The sequence below is a fragment of the Podarcis tiliguerta genome (genome assembly GCF_965153285.1).
Source record: "Podarcis tiliguerta genome assembly, chromosome: 10".
Lineage (NCBI taxonomy): Eukaryota > Metazoa > Chordata > Lepidosauria > Squamata > Lacertidae > Podarcis > Podarcis tiliguerta.
The window spans coordinates 43,347,779-43,364,062 of NC_139543.1; the positions used below are offsets into that span (position 1 = coordinate 43,347,779).

Here is a 16,284-nt window from a genome sequence, read left to right on the forward strand (position 1 = left end):
GAGAATTGCAAATTAGACTCTGATCTGCACTTTAGTTTTGGAGGTGCAGATTAGATCGGCTCACGTCTGCAACGAACCACTCAAGCATTCCTACTGATGCTTGTCCTGCTTGTTAAGATCAGTGGGGACTAGAATGGCAAAATGCAAGCTAGTCAAGAAATCTGCGCTCATTCTGGCTCTGCTCAAAAGATTAATCTGCACATTATCAGTCCATTCCTCCAGATAGCTATTTCATTTCCATAGACTTGGCAGTCAGTTCACAACTTCAAGTGAGTCTTTTAAAATGTTTGAATTGAAAAGTGCTGGTGACACAGCAGAGGACAGTCGCAGATATCTGCAAGATTTCTCTTGATTGATTATATTTGTAGGAGCCTTGAAGCCCCCATGAATGATGAGGGGAGTCAGTTACTTGTCATAATCTTGCAGTACCAGGAATCTTGGCAGAAAAGTAGGGGTGAAAGCAGAAGTGAATCAGAAGAATCTTGTGCCTGGGTTTGTTTTCCTCTTCCTTCCCCATCCACTTTTCATCTTGTGCTGTGTCTTTTCTGAAGACAGGCGCTGTGTTGGGGGTGGTTGTCTGAGAGCCTTTCCGATGAAGAGCAGGTACAAACTCTGTGAACAAATGAGCAAATCAAAGTAACAGTGGGAAAGGGTAGAAATAAGTATACTGATATAGGGCAATGAGAAATGGTTTCCCCCACCACTGCACATCAGTGGCATTTCCAGATATCCTTCCTGTGAGAAGCATTGCGTGGCAAGGTCCCAAACCCTCCCGGGAAGTGGAATAAAGATACATGAAACAGTATTTTAGGTTAATGGGCGAAAAAGGCCACAACTTTGTTGTGATACTGCCCGTCTGCAGGAGTCTTGGAAGGGTTAACCACCAGTAGGGGGAGCCCTGCTGATGCACATCAACTAGGAACTCCCCCAGGGTCACTGCTAGGGGTTGTGCCATGGCCCTAGCCCCCCCTTTCCGGGGCTTCGGACAGAGACCACGCCCCCCAGATTCCTTTAACGGAATACCCTTGAATTAGGAGGGGTAGGTGATGGCCACTACCTCCCCTCACCTTCAACCTAATACTCCAATGTCTAACCTCCAAACCTTACAAAGTTGTGACGATTTGCTCCAAGGATTGGCTCCCTCGGCCAATAAAGCGAGATGAGCGCCACAACCCCAGAGTCAGTCATGACTGGACCTAATGGTCAGGGGTCCCTTTACCCTTTACCTAGAGGGACATGGGTGGCGCTGTGGGTTAAACCACAGAGCCTAGGACTTGCCAATCAGAAGGTCAGCGGTTCGAATCCCCATGACGGGGTGAGCTCCCATTGCTTGGTCCCAGCTCCTGCCAACCTAGCAGTTCAAAAGCACATCAAAGTGCAAGTAGATTAATAGGTACTGCTCTGGCAGGAAGGTAAACGGCATTTCCGTGCGCTGCTCTGGTTTGCCAGAAACGACTTAGTCATGCTGGCCACATGACCCGGAAGCTGTACGCTGGCTCCCTTGGCCTTTAAAGCGAGATGAGCGCCGCAACCCCTGAGTCGGTCACGACTGGACCTAATGGTCAGGGGTGCCTTTACCCTTTACCTAGGCGAAAAACCAAATGGCCGGTGCCAATTTGCCAAGTGGGATAAAATTCCTACCAGGCCCCTTGGACAACCAAGGCGACCAACTGAGGTCCATAGCAAGGTCAAAAATAAAGAGCCTAACATAAGTCCTCAGCCGCGAGTCCTCAGCCACGGATTGGACAGCCTAAGGATGACGTGGCCGAGGACCATCCAATGGCACAGGGGCTATCCCGCCCCATGCATGTGGGAAGGGCTTGCTCCCAGCCTGCAACCTCATTTCCCCAGGAATGGAAAATGGCTTTGTAGCTGATCCTTGTGTGAGGGCCATTCCCTGTTGATCTGACTCATCGTGTGGCATCGCACACAGCAAGAGCACAAGGACTTTAAAGGAACAGCATGTTCTGCTGCTGAGCTGTAGCAGTTCCAAAAGTGGTGGCGAGGGTGTTAGACAAGGCCAAGCCACTACCCTGCTACTGCCTCTAAGGAGCATGTAGGGAAAGCTCTGATTGCAGAACTGGAATCCAGAGAAGAAAAGAGACAGCTGGAGAGAAAATGGAAGACAGCCGATTTGCTTGGCTCCATCTTCTGGAACAGCAAGTTACCGAGGCTGGGCTGTTATTAGTGCTATTCTGAACAATGCTTAAGGCAGAAGCTTTGTCTTTTAACTCGACCCTATGGAGCAAATGGGACCGTGTCCCCATATCCAATGGTTTCTTTCCTTTCAATGTACAATTAGCTGTGCCCTGCGAGAAAGCTTCTTCCCTTCCTTTCCTCTGCAGATCCTTCATCTACCTTGGCAAACTTTGTAATTAACTAAACATACCGTATTTTTTGCACCATAACACTCACTTTTTTCCTCCTAGAAAGTAAGGGGAAATGTCTGTGCGTGTTATGGAGTGAATGCCTACGGATGGTGAGGGGATCTGCTGCAGTCATGAGCAGAGGATCCATGGTTCCTCTTCCCTCCTCTGTGGCTCGCTTTGAAACAGCAAAGCAGGAGAAGAGCCGCTGAGTGGGGAGGAGAGAGGGACAGGGAGCCTGCTTGCTTTAAAGGAGCAAAGCGGGAGAGGAGAGGAGCCTTCTCCTCTTATACCCCTCTTCTGCATTATTAGCAGCATCCTTCTCCACCCACCCCACGCGTGCTCCTTGTCCCTTGAGCGCTTTTCCTTCCCTCCCACCTAAAACATGGTTACAAAGCACGGATCCACATGGATCCTCAGGATTTTTGTACTGGGTCACCCCAAATTCACCATCAGATCACATAGCATGTCCATGGCTACAGCTTGCACCAAAAAAATCACGCACCCACTGTTGCCTGGGGCCACAGTGGTGCAAAAATGTGGTTACAAAGCATGGATCCACATGGATCCTCAGGATTTTTGCACTGGGCTACCCCAAGGTCACCGTCAGATCACATGTCTGTGGCCACAGCATGAACCACAAAAATCATACATCCACTGTTTCGTTATAATATTTTTTTTCTTGTTTTCCTCCTCTAAAAACTATGTGTGTGTTATGGTCGGGTGCGTGTTATAGAGCGATAAATACGGTAATTTAGTGAAAAGATGGATGTCTGAGAAGAGCATCCCTCACTCAGTAGCATGACTATGGGGGTGCAAACAGTGTCCCAACACCAGGTGCAAAGTCTGGGGTGTGTGCAAGATTCACTGCTGCTGCTGCTGCTGAAGTGCAGCTTAAAATCATTGTAATAGCATGAGCATCATACACACCCAAAGGGAATTGTTGATCTGCTGGTCACAAATAAATACAGCTATTGAAGGTTTCCTACCTCCAGCTGCTTGCTGGTATTAGGACAGACCCATTGCAAGATTTCCTCACACAGTGAGGTCTACACCTTGAGGAAGCCAGAGGCTTTGCTGACAGATAACCTGCAGTTTTTGCTCTTGTGGGGAATAAATGACATTATTCAATAATGTGCTGTTTGCAGAAGTTCCTTCTCTTGTCTGTTCTGAATCTTCTGGCCCTAGGTTCTAATATTATGAGAGAGGGAGAAATATGTTTCTCTAGCAATTTTTACTACACTATGAATAATTGTTTACACCTCTATTGTATGTGTCTCCCACTCCCTTTACTCTCATTTAAACAACAACAACCTAAGAAAAGACCTCAAATATTGTAACCTTTCCGAACAAAGGGATCCCAACAAAGCGATGGGAGTTAAGGGGGAGATGGTAAAAACTTCGCTGACACTCCAGCTTTTCAGAAAACACCTTGCTATGTTGCTCCCAGACAAGCCAGACCATCACGGTGAAGCGGGAGGAAGTGATTCTTGTAAAAGTGTAGTGAGCCGCAAGCCCAGCCCATCACTGCTTCTACTGCAATGCTGTGCCTGCAGCACAGAGAGGTGCAGTGCATTTGCAGATTGCTGAGGCTGGGTGCACAGTGAATGCACTCCAGACTTGCACAAATGCTGCAAGGGCATTTAATCCACACAAATAGGAAAATATTCCATCTGCATAGCACATGATTGGGAAATGTGAGAGCCAGTCAATGCATTGCTTCCTGGCCCAGTTGAAACTTAAAGAACGACTTGCCTTGGAGTTTGTGGGGAGAGGAGAATGTGTGAGAGGAGTTTTGTACAATTCACCTTCTGACCAATACTTACATGGAATTACTGAGTCATAAACCAGCTCAGTCCAGATAGGCAAATATACATGCTGGTGTGGAAAGTACGACCATGTAAGTGAGATACAGAAAGGCTGAATGGTAGAAAAAGCCAGAGATGTGGAACACCATATGACTGAATCTTCCATGAAAGCAGGCTAGGTTTAAAAAGGGAAAGAGATTAAATATAATGAGAAAAAGAAACAAAAATCTGAGATATTGGTGGGCAGTGACTGAGAGGGGACTTTTAAGCCTAGTTTTAATTGATTTGACCTCCTTGTAACAAAAAGAGCTCTGCTCTCCAAAGGTGATGGATAAGAGGACAACCCTTTGAGATGTGTGGTGGTTCCAACCTATCTTGCAGTGGGCTTGAATACGTGATGCTTATACTGAGTCTGCCTAGCCCAGGATCTGTACTGACTAGTAGCAGCACTGAAGCACAAGCCATGGCCTTTCTCCAGCTGTCTTTGTGCAGTGTGAAATAATCTTAGTCACAAAAGTTATAATCTGCTGTGTGGGGCTCAGCCATATAGTTATACTGTGTGAGGGAAGCGAGCCTTGCTACGCCCAAATCATTGGTTGGACTCTTTGTCTTACTTGCCGCTCTTTTCAAGGCACCTCCATTTTTCTTGCTCTCTTACTTCTCCTTCTTCATATTCCCTTTTTCTCTGTCTTTCCTTCTCTTTCTGCTATTTTTATGGCTTCCTTTCTCTTTTCCATTTCTCCCCTTTTTCATGTTCTTTCGGCCACAAAATGTTTGGGGGCAGGCCTACTAGTCCAGTAGAGGTGGAAGTTTAGAATAAACCCTATGTCAACCAATAGGCCCCTCGTCCATTTGGACATATAGCGTCACGTTGACATGGCTTTTACACCACAAGAATCAAACGTAATGCTAGGCGGGGAGTTACAGGACAGGAGGGCGTTGCTTGGGCAAGTTCCTCCCTTTGCTCTTTTATAAAGGGCCTCCTGGAGGAAGTGAGATCTCAAGGGAGAGAAGTGCAGGCTTCAAAGTCCAACAGTTTCTCATACTTGCTCGTCATAACCTGCTATCTCGTGGGGCTCAGCCATAATCTGGGGTTTCCCTTCCTTTTCTTTCTTTGAAGACTGAACCATGTTGCAGAACAGAAGCAGCCACTCAGGTGTGGATACCACCTGCTCTGAGCCTGGCCTCTGCTACGACCATCAGAGCAAACAATGTGTACACTGTGGACCCAGAAGCAGGCGCTCTGGTACCGGAAACTCCTGCCATCTCCCCGGCCTCTGCTATGACCGCCTGGTTGAGCAATGTGTGAGCTGTGAAAAGATGCAGAGGAACACTGAGAAGGAGACAAGTAAGCAATAAAAACAACCTCCTTGACTTTTGGAAAGAGCGGGAGGGAATTGTTCCCTGGGTGCATTGAGTTCAGTTGGAATCAAATCCTATACCTATACAGGTGGATGAGAACCGGAACAGAAGAAATATTCTCATCTACTGATGACCTTGGATATCAATTGTTGTTAGCGGAATCAGAGTAGAGGTAGCATAGCCAGCCGCTAGAGAACCACAGTATGAGAGGGCTGTGGTCCAGAAATCCTGCTAGTGGGTTTTTCAGAGGCACCTGTTTGATCATTGTGGGGAACAGGATGATGGACTAGATTAATCTTTGCCGTGGTTCAGCAGGACTCTTCTTATCTTCTCAAGGAAGAGCACCAGTGGTCTCCCTTAAAAGGCCTACCAATCACTGCTATAGCAATTGGCTCTTTTTCAGTCTCAATTTCATATCTATCAAATAGGAATGATAGTGAAGGCATCAGGTAAGACAGACAGGGTTGTTGTTTGGGTCGACAAGAGCAATGAGGTTGCTTCTTTGTGGGCATTTGCCATACTCATGATTTGGTACACGTGTGGGAAACTGGCCTAGAGGAAATGAGTAACCATAACGTGTGAAGTCTGTCAATGCAGTACCACATCTTCCTGCGTTTGGGACTGCGACACCAATGTAGAGCCTGGGGTTTTTGTATCGGCTCCACAAATAGGTGGTGGGGGTTCTAACTGGGTGCCATGCGGCTTCTGACTCACATCTGTTGAATTGCTGGATGTATTTATAGCATGCTTTAAAAAAAAGAAAAAGTACTTCACACGTGTAATTTAGTGGCCCTCAAACAGACTACCTAGGGAGGTAGTTAATGTATATACCACTTCATATTTCAACAGAAATCTCTAGTGATTTACATATAGATAGGCCACTATAACTCTGTGCACACCACCTATTGAAAACACATTATTTCCCCCAAAGAATCCTGGGAACTTTGTTAAGGGTGCTCGGAATTGTATCTCTGTGAGGGGTAAACGACAGCAGGGCCCAGGGTTCTTTGGAAAGAGGGTAAATGTGCTTTAAATATATATAGTATGCACACAGCTTATGACTAACTTTCCACATGAGGGAAAGGCCATAGCTCCATGGTAGAGAGCACATATCCGAATGCAAAGCTTTCCGGGGTCAGTCCCTGGAGGTGAGGCTGACAACGACTTCAGTCAGAAATCCTGGCAAGATGCTATAGACAATCCTGAGCTAAGATGTACCAGTGGTTTGCCTTTCTATACGACAGCTTTCTATGGTTCCTATGTGGGGGAGAGCATGTTGAAGCTTAGAGATAGGGGCTGGCCTTTGGTGAGCTCATGACTAAAGGGTAATTCATCCTGAAACTTTGCACGTCACTGTAGCTCATTTGTTTAACCATGATGCTACACAGGTTTGACTGTGCAACTTGGGTAATATATACATATATTTAAATACAAGAAAGTATCTGTCCACACAAAAAAGATCGCTTGGGACTGTAAAAAAAAAAAAAAAGGTAGAGGACCCCTGGACAGTTAAGTCCAGTCAAAGGCGACTATGGGGTTGTGGTGCTCATCTCGCTTTCAGGCCGAGGGAGCTGGCGTTTGTCCACAGACAGCTTTCCGGGTTGTGTGGCTAGCATGACTAAACTGCTTCTGGAGCAACGGAACACTGTGATGGAAGCCAAAGTGCACAGAAATGCCATTTACCTTCCCGCCGTAGCGGTACCTATTTATCTACTTGCACTGGCCTGCTTTCAAACTGCATTGCTATCTCAGGGCCCCATCTCAAGGTTCTAACATCTCCACCTAGCCTGTAAGCAAGTGATGGGGAGGGCCTCTTCCAGAAAAGTCAGAGAGACTTGGGCTTGGGTGGGGGAGAGTTTGGACTCCATTGCCCTAGCCTTTATAAAGCACAGCCCTTAACACTTTTTAAAACCATATAATTGGGAATGGTATGTAAGCCACACAGGTGGCACTGTGGGTTAAACCACAGAGTCTAAGGCTTGCCGATCAGAAGGTGGGCGATTCGAATCCCCGTGACGAGGTGAGCTCCCGTTGCTCGGTCCCTGCTCCTGCCAACCTTGCAGTTCGAAAGCACCTCAAAGTGCAAGTAGATAAATAGGCATTTCCATGTGCTGCTGTTGTTTCGCCAGAAGCGGCTTAGTCATGCTGGCCACATGACCTGGAAGCTTTACGCCGCCTCCCTCGGCCAGTAAAGCGAGATGAGCACCGCAACCCCAGAGTCATCCGCGACTGGACCTAATGGTCAGGGGTCCCTTTACCTTTACCTTTATGTAAGTTATTATGATAGTTATTAGGAGAGAGTGCTGAAATGAAGGGAAAGAAGGGATTAATCCATAAAGCAATGAGGGCAAATGGAGCAAATGTTATATGAAAATTATTTGTTTATTTTATTTATGTTTATTTTACAACATTTATATACCACTCGATTGTAAAAAAAAACCTCTAAGTGGTTGACAGAAACGACGATTTTTGTAAATTTCTGTGATCTGCCCTACCCAGAGAGATAACAGATTATCTTTAAACCAGAATGCTAACTAGAAAAAAGAAGAGTAAAGATGGAATAGGAAAGACAGAGAAACAAAGAATTGTAACTGGGGTTTTGGATTATGAAATGGAACAGAATTAGACTAAGTGCACCTGATGATGTTTGAAGCACTGCTAAATAGTAACATGTATTTTACCCCCAGGTAATCAGATTTTTATTTTATTTTACAGTATTGATTTTCTGTGAGGTTGGTTAGTCTGAGAGATAGCTCATGGCTGCAACATCCAACCCAATTTTTGAACTTTGTGGTTTTGAATCTTTCCCCCTCCCCCACCACCTGCGTACTTTGTCTGTCATCTGACCTGTTGAAGATGGAGGGCTCAAAAGCTTGCTCAATGTTGTGTGACGTTTTGGTTGACCCAAATAAAAGTATTGCCCAACCGTGGGTCTTAGAATTTTTCCTAGGGCAGGGGCTCCCAGATGTGGGAAACCACAATCCAGAAAGTCCTCACATAACTAGTTGCCTGTCATACTTCAGATGGTGGGATGATCACAAAACTGGCCTCCTAGGATGAGCTTCAAGCAGAGAGGGGACATATTTCATTGTTTGTAGTTACAGTTGTCAGGATAGGACTGAGAAGACCCAGGTTCAAATCCCCACTGCAAGGAAAGTCCACTGGGTAACCTTGGGCCAGTTATATTCTCACAGCCTAATTTACCTCAGCGTTGTTGTAAGGATAAAAGGAGGAAGGGGAACGAACCCTGTAATCTTCCCTTGACATCCTGGAGGAATGGTGGGACAGAAAAACAGTAAAGAGACAAAATAATACAGTGGTACCTCAGGTTAAGTACTTAATTTGTTGCAGAGGTCCGTTCTTAACCTGAAACTTTCTTAACTGGAAGCACTACTTTAGCTAATGGGGCTTCCCGCTGCTGCCGCACCGCCGAAGCATGATTTCTGTTCTCATCCTGAAGCTAAGTTCTTAACCTAAGGTACTATTTCTGGGTTAGCGGAGTCTGTAACCTGAAGTGTATGTAACATGAAGTGTATGTAACCCAAGGTACCACTGTACTGCTGGCCATTTCTGCTCTAATGCTGAGATAACTCAGTTGCTCCAAAAGCCCCATTCCAAACTCAGTGAACATGACCCACTGTCAGACTGCCCTGTATGTCTGCAAGGCCTCTCCATCAGTTCTGTTAAAAGACAGCTGCATCAGGCCGCTCCCTCAACTGTCAGCAGACACTCTGTCAGGTGGAGAGAGATAGAGAGACTGGACTGCAGGACCCTCTCCATTGGCGCTGCTGAAGGAGCAGCAGCTTTTGAGTCATCTCCAAATTTTCCATTCCTGCTGTTCACTACAAGAGCTCTGTAAATAGGAATTAGTGCCTGGTCTTGCTTTTTCCCCTCCTCCCTTCCAGTCCCTTTTCCTCTAGTGTCGTGCCGCTTAGATGGCGAGTCTGAAAGCAGGGACTTATATTTGTAAGCTGCTCTAGAAGCCTTTTTCAGTGGAAGAGTGGGATGACGATGCCCCCTCTGTTTTCCTCCACAGCAGTCCCCATTAAAACCCAAGCAGCTAGAGGAAATGAGTAGCCATAACTCAGGAACCAAGACTCAGGAACATTCTACCATATGTGGTGGATATGTAGGAAAATACAGGTATTCTGGGAGAGTATACATGCAGAACTGCAAAAAATGCTAAAGATCTCTTTCAATAAAAAAACCAGAGGCCTACCTCCTGGGAATAACAGATTTGGATATTCCACAAAAGAGGAAGGGTATCTTTTTATATGCGATGACGGCAGCAAGAGTTTTGATCGCAGCAAAATGGAAGAGTAATGAAATCCCCTCTGGATCCAAAAGCTGACAGAATATGCCGAATTAGATGGTTTATCAGAAAAAATAAAGAATAAATCAAAACAGGAATTCGTTTCAAAATGGGAGGTTTTCAAAGAATATCTGAAAAATAAATATAGTAGCTTAAATTCTGTTGCAGCATTCGAGGAACTTCAGTAATAGTTGCAAGGTAGATGTAAGAAATTAGATTTATTGAGAATAAGTTTAATTATGATAGAAGTGTGTATTGGCAATAAGTAATATGAATTTGAAATATGGAATAGACGGGAGGTTGGGTCTTTAGTGTTAAGACCAATAGATGTTTTATTGCTAAGAAAATTATGTGTCTATGGTTATTTTTGTAATTTGTGTGTAATTTGGTATTTGTGTTTTTTTGTTCTTTTTTCTTGTTGTATAAATAAAAAACTTAACAAACAAACAAAACCCAAGCACCAACACCTCTTGCTGCAGACCCAGCTTGCTCATCTTTACTCTTCGGAATTTACATTCTCACGGGGCTAGTCTTGGCAGTAGCTGCAGTGCTGTGCATTGTAATCCTGAAACAAAAGAGGAAGAAGAGGATGCGAGGAGCTGAAAAGGAGAATTCTACAGGTAGGCATTGCCAATCTTCACAACAATAGATATTCACCCATTTGGGGAGTTACCATCTAGTTCCAATCCAATGGCATATACACAACAAGCCATACAATGCATGGTTATTGCCTGCAAAGTACTGAGAGCAGAATTGATTCATCTTATTCTAATTATCTGTTAGCGATCACTAGGGGCATCTAAGTGCCAATTGCTCCATAAATGACTTTGCTCATCAGTATTAATCATTTTATTATGGTGCACATCCACACATCATTTACTGATATATCCTTGGATTTGCCCTTGGATAACCAAAAGCAGGAATGGCTTTCCCATTACCACGCGATATAGTTTGTTGGCTTTACATTCCTTGGACCTAACTACATTTAAAGCAGAGCTTTCCAAACTTTTCATATTGGTCACACTTTTTAGACATGCAACATTTCACGACAAAGTAATTCAGTTTTTCTAGGAAACCGGAGGTTAAACTCACCCCTTTTCAGCCCCGGGAAGAGTGCAGGGAGCGTTTGCGCGACACGCCTACACACTGCAGTGGACACACACCATTTGGAAAGCTGTGATTTACAGGCTTAACCTGGCTGTACCTCTCCCAGAAATATCCTGGGAAATGTAATTCCATTGGCAGTGGTAGAAATACTTAACAGAGTGGTCTCAGCTCCTCCACAAACTACAATTCCCAGCATCATGGGAGTTCAAAATGATATAAATTGTGCTTGTCATGTACCTGTGTCTTTTGTTTCTGATCAACAATGACCTTTCCCCCATGATCTCACCTTGGATATTTCAGGGCCTGGCCAAGAGTGCCTTGCCCCCTTCCACCAGCATGCTACAAGGGGGCTGACTTGGGAGCTGTTCTTTGGGAAAACTCTTCCCCTCTCTCTTCCCAGCTACTGTTGCCTGGGCAACTAAAGCCCATGGCAGCCTAGGGGGTAGAATCATAGAATCATAGAATCATAGAGTTGGAAGAGACCACAAGGGCCATCGAGTCCAACCCCCTGCCAAGCAGGAAACACCATCAGAGCACTCCTGACATATGGTTGTCAAGCCTCTGCTTAAAGACCTCCAAAGAAGGAGACTCCACCACACTCCTTGGCAGCAAATTCCACTGTCGAACAGCTCTTACTGTCAGGAAGTTCTTCCTAATGTTTAGGTGGAATCTTCTTTCTTGTAGTTTGCATCCATTGCTCCGTGTCCGCTTCTCTGGAGCAGCAGAAAACAACCTTTCTCCCTCCTCTATGTGACATCCTTTTATATATTTGAACATGGCTATCATATCCCCCCTTAACCTCCTCTTCTCCAGGCTAAACATGCCCAGCTCCCTTAGCCGTTCCTCATAAGGCATCGTTTCCAGGCCTTTGACCATTTTGGTTGCTCTCCTCTGGACACGTTCCAGTTTGTCAGTGTCCTTCTTGAACTGTGGTGCCCAGAACTGGACACAGTACTCCAGGTGAGGTCTGACCAGAGCAGAATACAGTGGCACTATTACTTCCCTTGATCTAGATGCTATACTCCTATTGATGCAGCCCAGAATTGCATTGGCTTTTTTAGCTGCCGCGTCACACTGTTGGCTCATGTCAAGTTTGTGGTCAACCAAGACTCCTAGATCCTTTTCACATGTACTGCTCTCAAGCCAGGTGTCACCCATCTTGTATTTGTGCCTCTCATTTTTTTTGCCCAAGTGCAATACCTTACATTTCTCCCTGTTAAAATTCATCTTGTTTGTTTTGGCCCAGTTCTCTAATCTGTCAAGGTCGTTTTGAAGTGTGATCGTGTCCTCTGGGGTGTTAGCCACCCCTCCCAGTTTGCAAATTTGATCAGGATGCCCTTGAGTCCATCTTCCAAATCGTTGATAAAGATGTTGAATAAGACTGGGCCCAAGACAGAACCCTGTGGCACCCCACTAGTCACTCTTCTCCAGGATGAAGAGGAACCATTGATGAGCACCCTTTGGGTCCGAGGTGACTAGGAAGTGGAAATAATTTTGTGACCAACAGTTCTTTTGTAAGCCACCTTGAGTCCTATCAGGGGGAAATGGCAGGGTACAAATAAACATATAAGAAGAAGAATTCTTCCTGGATAGACCCCAGAAAAGTAACAACAGAAAGGAATAAACTAAGGATTCACATCTGGGTCCAACTTCAAGGCAACTGCCTGGGCTATTCAGGGGCCAATGTGAACGCCAGTCCTGTATATCTTAGTTCACTTTCCTCTTTTATTATTATGTTCTGCTTAACTGAGTTATGATTTCCTTCTTGTCGCCTCATACAAGACGTCCCTGAAGATTTCAGATGCTGTGAAGAGGGGAATGCTAAAGGTGAGTATGGAGGGAACTTTTGTAAGAGTATAACCTACGGGCAAGGCTAGGAAACCCTTCTCAGCCCTACTGGGCAACCTTAATTGGGGGGGGGGGGGAGAGCCACTGACAGGCGGGGCCACAAGCAAAAGTGGGTGGAGCAATGAATGTAAATGTTACCTTGGCACATTAGGTAAGGTTCTGTAGCCACTCACACACACTTCTCCATCCTCCATCCTCCATCCTCCATCCTGGGGAGCTAGATGAGATATTATCAGAGTTCAAGGACACATTTCAGCCATGCAAAAACACTCAAGGAGGGTGTGAAGGAACTATCAGTAATGATTGTGGGCTGGGGAGGGGCTGTGGGCTGCAGAAAGCACAGAGGGTCATAGAAAAGAGCATGGGAAAGCAGCACCCAGCCCACAGACCTGAGGTGCTTCACTCCCTGACCTATAGACATTGCTGCTGCTGATGTTCTAAAAGGCAAGGGGGCCTCTTATCCTACACTTCTCTACTGCTTTCACATTACTCATTAAGCTGTTTCTCTTTCAGAAAATGAGAAGTGTGTCATTGCCTTTGAAAATGAATCTCACAAAGGCCACAGCTGCAGTCCAGGAGATGGCGATCCTGAAATACTTAGGTGCCCACATTCAAACGATGCTTTAAACACTGCCAGAGATTACGCCTTAAAGAGAGAAGTGCAGCATATTGCTATGGCAGGAAGTGATGTCACGGAGGCAGCTTCCCTGACTTCCTGTGATAAAAAAAGCAACCCCACCTTTCCACTGCCGGCAACGGAACTCGGGGCAACTGTGTTGGTGACCACCAAGACTACTCAGGAGAGTGGCATCTGGGACGACGATGAGGAGCAGTCATAGCAACAAGTTTTAGAGGGCTGAGACTTGAAGACTCTCCCTCAAGCATCATAAAACTCCCTTTCAACTCAAAAGAGGAATAGTGGATGGACAGATTTACAAAGGGCTTGCCTCATTGTAACTGGAAGAGAGTTTGTTATTTCCCACATTGTAGAGATGTTGAAACAGTCTTTTAGCTGCCAGAAACTCCCAGCAATTGCTTTAAGAAAAAGGAGACTACTGGGACACTTTATACTAAGGGCAGGAGATTTCAAGCCTGGCTATTCTTATTGGCCCTGCTCAGGGCCCCCTTAGAGGGCCTTTACCTGGCTGGAATGTGCCCCTGAACTGTGACAATTCCTCTTGCTTGCCTGGATGTAGGTGTGTGGATGTGTGTGAGAGAGTGTGAACTGCAGTTTTTTTGGCAGAGCTGGAACGCAGCCTGCTGTACAAAGGAGAGTCACTTCCCCTGCACCCCCCACTTATGTCTCTAGCCATTCCCACTACTGCCATCTCCACTGCTACCCCAACCTCAACAACGAAATGTGGTCTTTGGGTTGAAAAGCATTTCCCCACCCTGCCAAGGCATCCCTCCTCTGTAATGTTTTCAATTGGAGAAGCTCTGGAAAATCTATATCTCATGGAATAAAATGATTGCTTTGAGCTCACATTTACCTTAATCTTAATTTCCACACCCTGAAACTCCCCTGGCAATATGATGGTGAGTTACTAAGTGGGAATGAAAAATGATGACTGCAAGTGGACAGAAATACCCAGTGGGAGTTTAAATGAGCTATTTGAACCACTAAGGAGCATATTTTTTAATGTTTAAAATTATTTTTATTCCACAGTGTTATATAATTCTTTTTGAAAACAGCTTTGATTGTGTGTGTCTTTTTTTACAAGCAAGCGGTGTATAAAATTTATGAAATAAGATAAAATAAACATTGGCAATATAAGATGTAAGACTGCATATTTACTTTAGATGTAATACAAAATAATTTGAATGTGGCATACGTACACTCAATGGCTAGTGGTCCTTATTCTGCAATATTCTTGTTGTCCTTCAACATTTGATAGCTTAATGAAGCTGGACTTTTTCTTTTTTACCTTCAGCCCACAACTTTACAATTCTGTTCTTTCTCTTTTCTTAATCCTGGTCAAGGAATGCCAAACATGGTAGGTCTCAATTTTTTTTGGGGGGGGGATTACAGATCGTATGTGTAGTCCAGTATGTGCAGTCGAAAGGGCACTTTCTTGTACAGCTACAAAGCTTTTATTAAAATCAGCTTTAAATACTCCATTAAAATACACCCCCCCAAAAAAATATTTCTTAGGGTTGAAAACATAACTGCAATGGGTCTGAAAAGTTTCAGAATTGTAGAGGGTTAGAGAAAAGGAAGGAAGGTAGGATATGGTCAGCTGGGGTCCTGCAGGACCATGGACAGAGATCTGGGCATCTTGCTATAGATACAGCCAGTATATCTGCTCACATCTCCCCCCTCCCTCCCTCCCTCCCTCTCTCTCTCTCTCTCTCTCTCTCTCTCTCTCACACACACACACACACACACACACAGACGTAAAAGTTTCATGTTCCAAAACTCAGTTTAACAGGATGCAGATGGTATGACCAGGTGAAGAAGGAAGGTTGAGCTTCTAAATAGTTTTTATAAATTCATTTCCTGTGGCAAAACTCACTATGTTCAAAGGGGAAGTAGATATGCAAAATATCTGAGATATTTTGCTAGACTGAACTGACCTACCACAGTGCTCTCTCTCCATCAGCAGCTACCTATTAGCCGGTCCCAGCCTAGCATGTCTCCTTGATAAGCTGCGTTCTGCAGGAGAGTTTCTTCAAGTCCCCAAAAGCCCACTTCACAGCAACTTGGAGCAGAAGAGCATCCCTGCTGAGATACATCAGGTGTCCGCTATTTGTATTTTCTAGAACTTTTGTACCTTTTGTACAAATTTATGGAGGATAACTCCATAACTACTAGCCATCTTTGCCATGCTCTGCTTGCATGGTTGCAGCAGTAGTGCTCTGAAGACCAGTTGCTCAAAGCCACAGGAGGGGAGAATGCTTTCGTCCTGGGGTCCTGCATGCAGACTTCTCATAGGCATCTGATTGGCCACTGTGAGAACAGGATGCTAGAGCAGATGGCCTGATCCAGGAGGCTACTCTTGTTGTTGTTTAGTCGTTTAGTCGTGTTCGACTCTTCGTGACCCCATGGACCAGAGCACGCCAGGCACTTCTGTCTTCCACTGCCACCCGCAGTTTGGTCAAACTCATGCTGGTAGCTTCAAGAACACTGTCCAACATCTCATCCTCTGTCGTCCCCTTCTCCTTGTGCCCTCCATCTTTCCCAATATCAGGGTCTTTTCCAGGGAGTCTTCTCTTCTCATGAGATGGCCAAAGTATTGGAGCCTCAGCTTCAGAGGCTACTCTTAGGTTCTGACAAAAACAATGGAAGGTGTTTTCATTTCAACAGGTTTCTCCAGCTGGGCAAAAAGGCCTCTACCTGAGGTGCTTGTTCTGTGTTGCTTTAAAACCTGTCTTTCGTTCCTCTCCTTTTTGTTGTACTTTTAAAATTTTGTTTCTAGTTGTTTTTATATAAACCTCTATGTGATTCATGTGGAGGACAAATAAATTAATAAAGTAAATAATA

At 45.1% G+C, this 16,284-nt stretch overlaps 1 protein-coding gene across 2 annotated transcripts; it reads left to right on the forward strand.

Annotated features, from left to right (window-relative positions):
• The first annotated feature begins 75 nt into the window (after positions 1-75).
• TNFRSF13C (TNF receptor superfamily member 13C) lies at positions 76-14,640 on the forward strand. 2 transcript variants are annotated; one of them, XM_083400347.1, is made up of 5 exons: positions 76-492; positions 5,295-5,522; positions 10,307-10,468; positions 12,738-12,782; positions 13,317-14,640. In XM_083400347.1, the coding sequence occupies exons 2-5, from the start codon at positions 5,303-5,305 to the stop codon at positions 13,640-13,642; spliced, it is 753 nt and encodes a 250-aa protein (XP_083256473.1). In that variant the 5' UTR covers positions 76-492; positions 5,295-5,302; the 3' UTR covers positions 13,643-14,640. The 2 variants fall into 2 exon arrangements, with proteins under 2 accessions (XP_083256473.1, XP_083256474.1); XM_083400348.1 differs by lacking the exons at positions 76-492; positions 5,295-5,522 and adding an exon at positions 9,005-9,391.
• Positions 14,641-16,284: the final 1,644 nt, after the last annotated feature.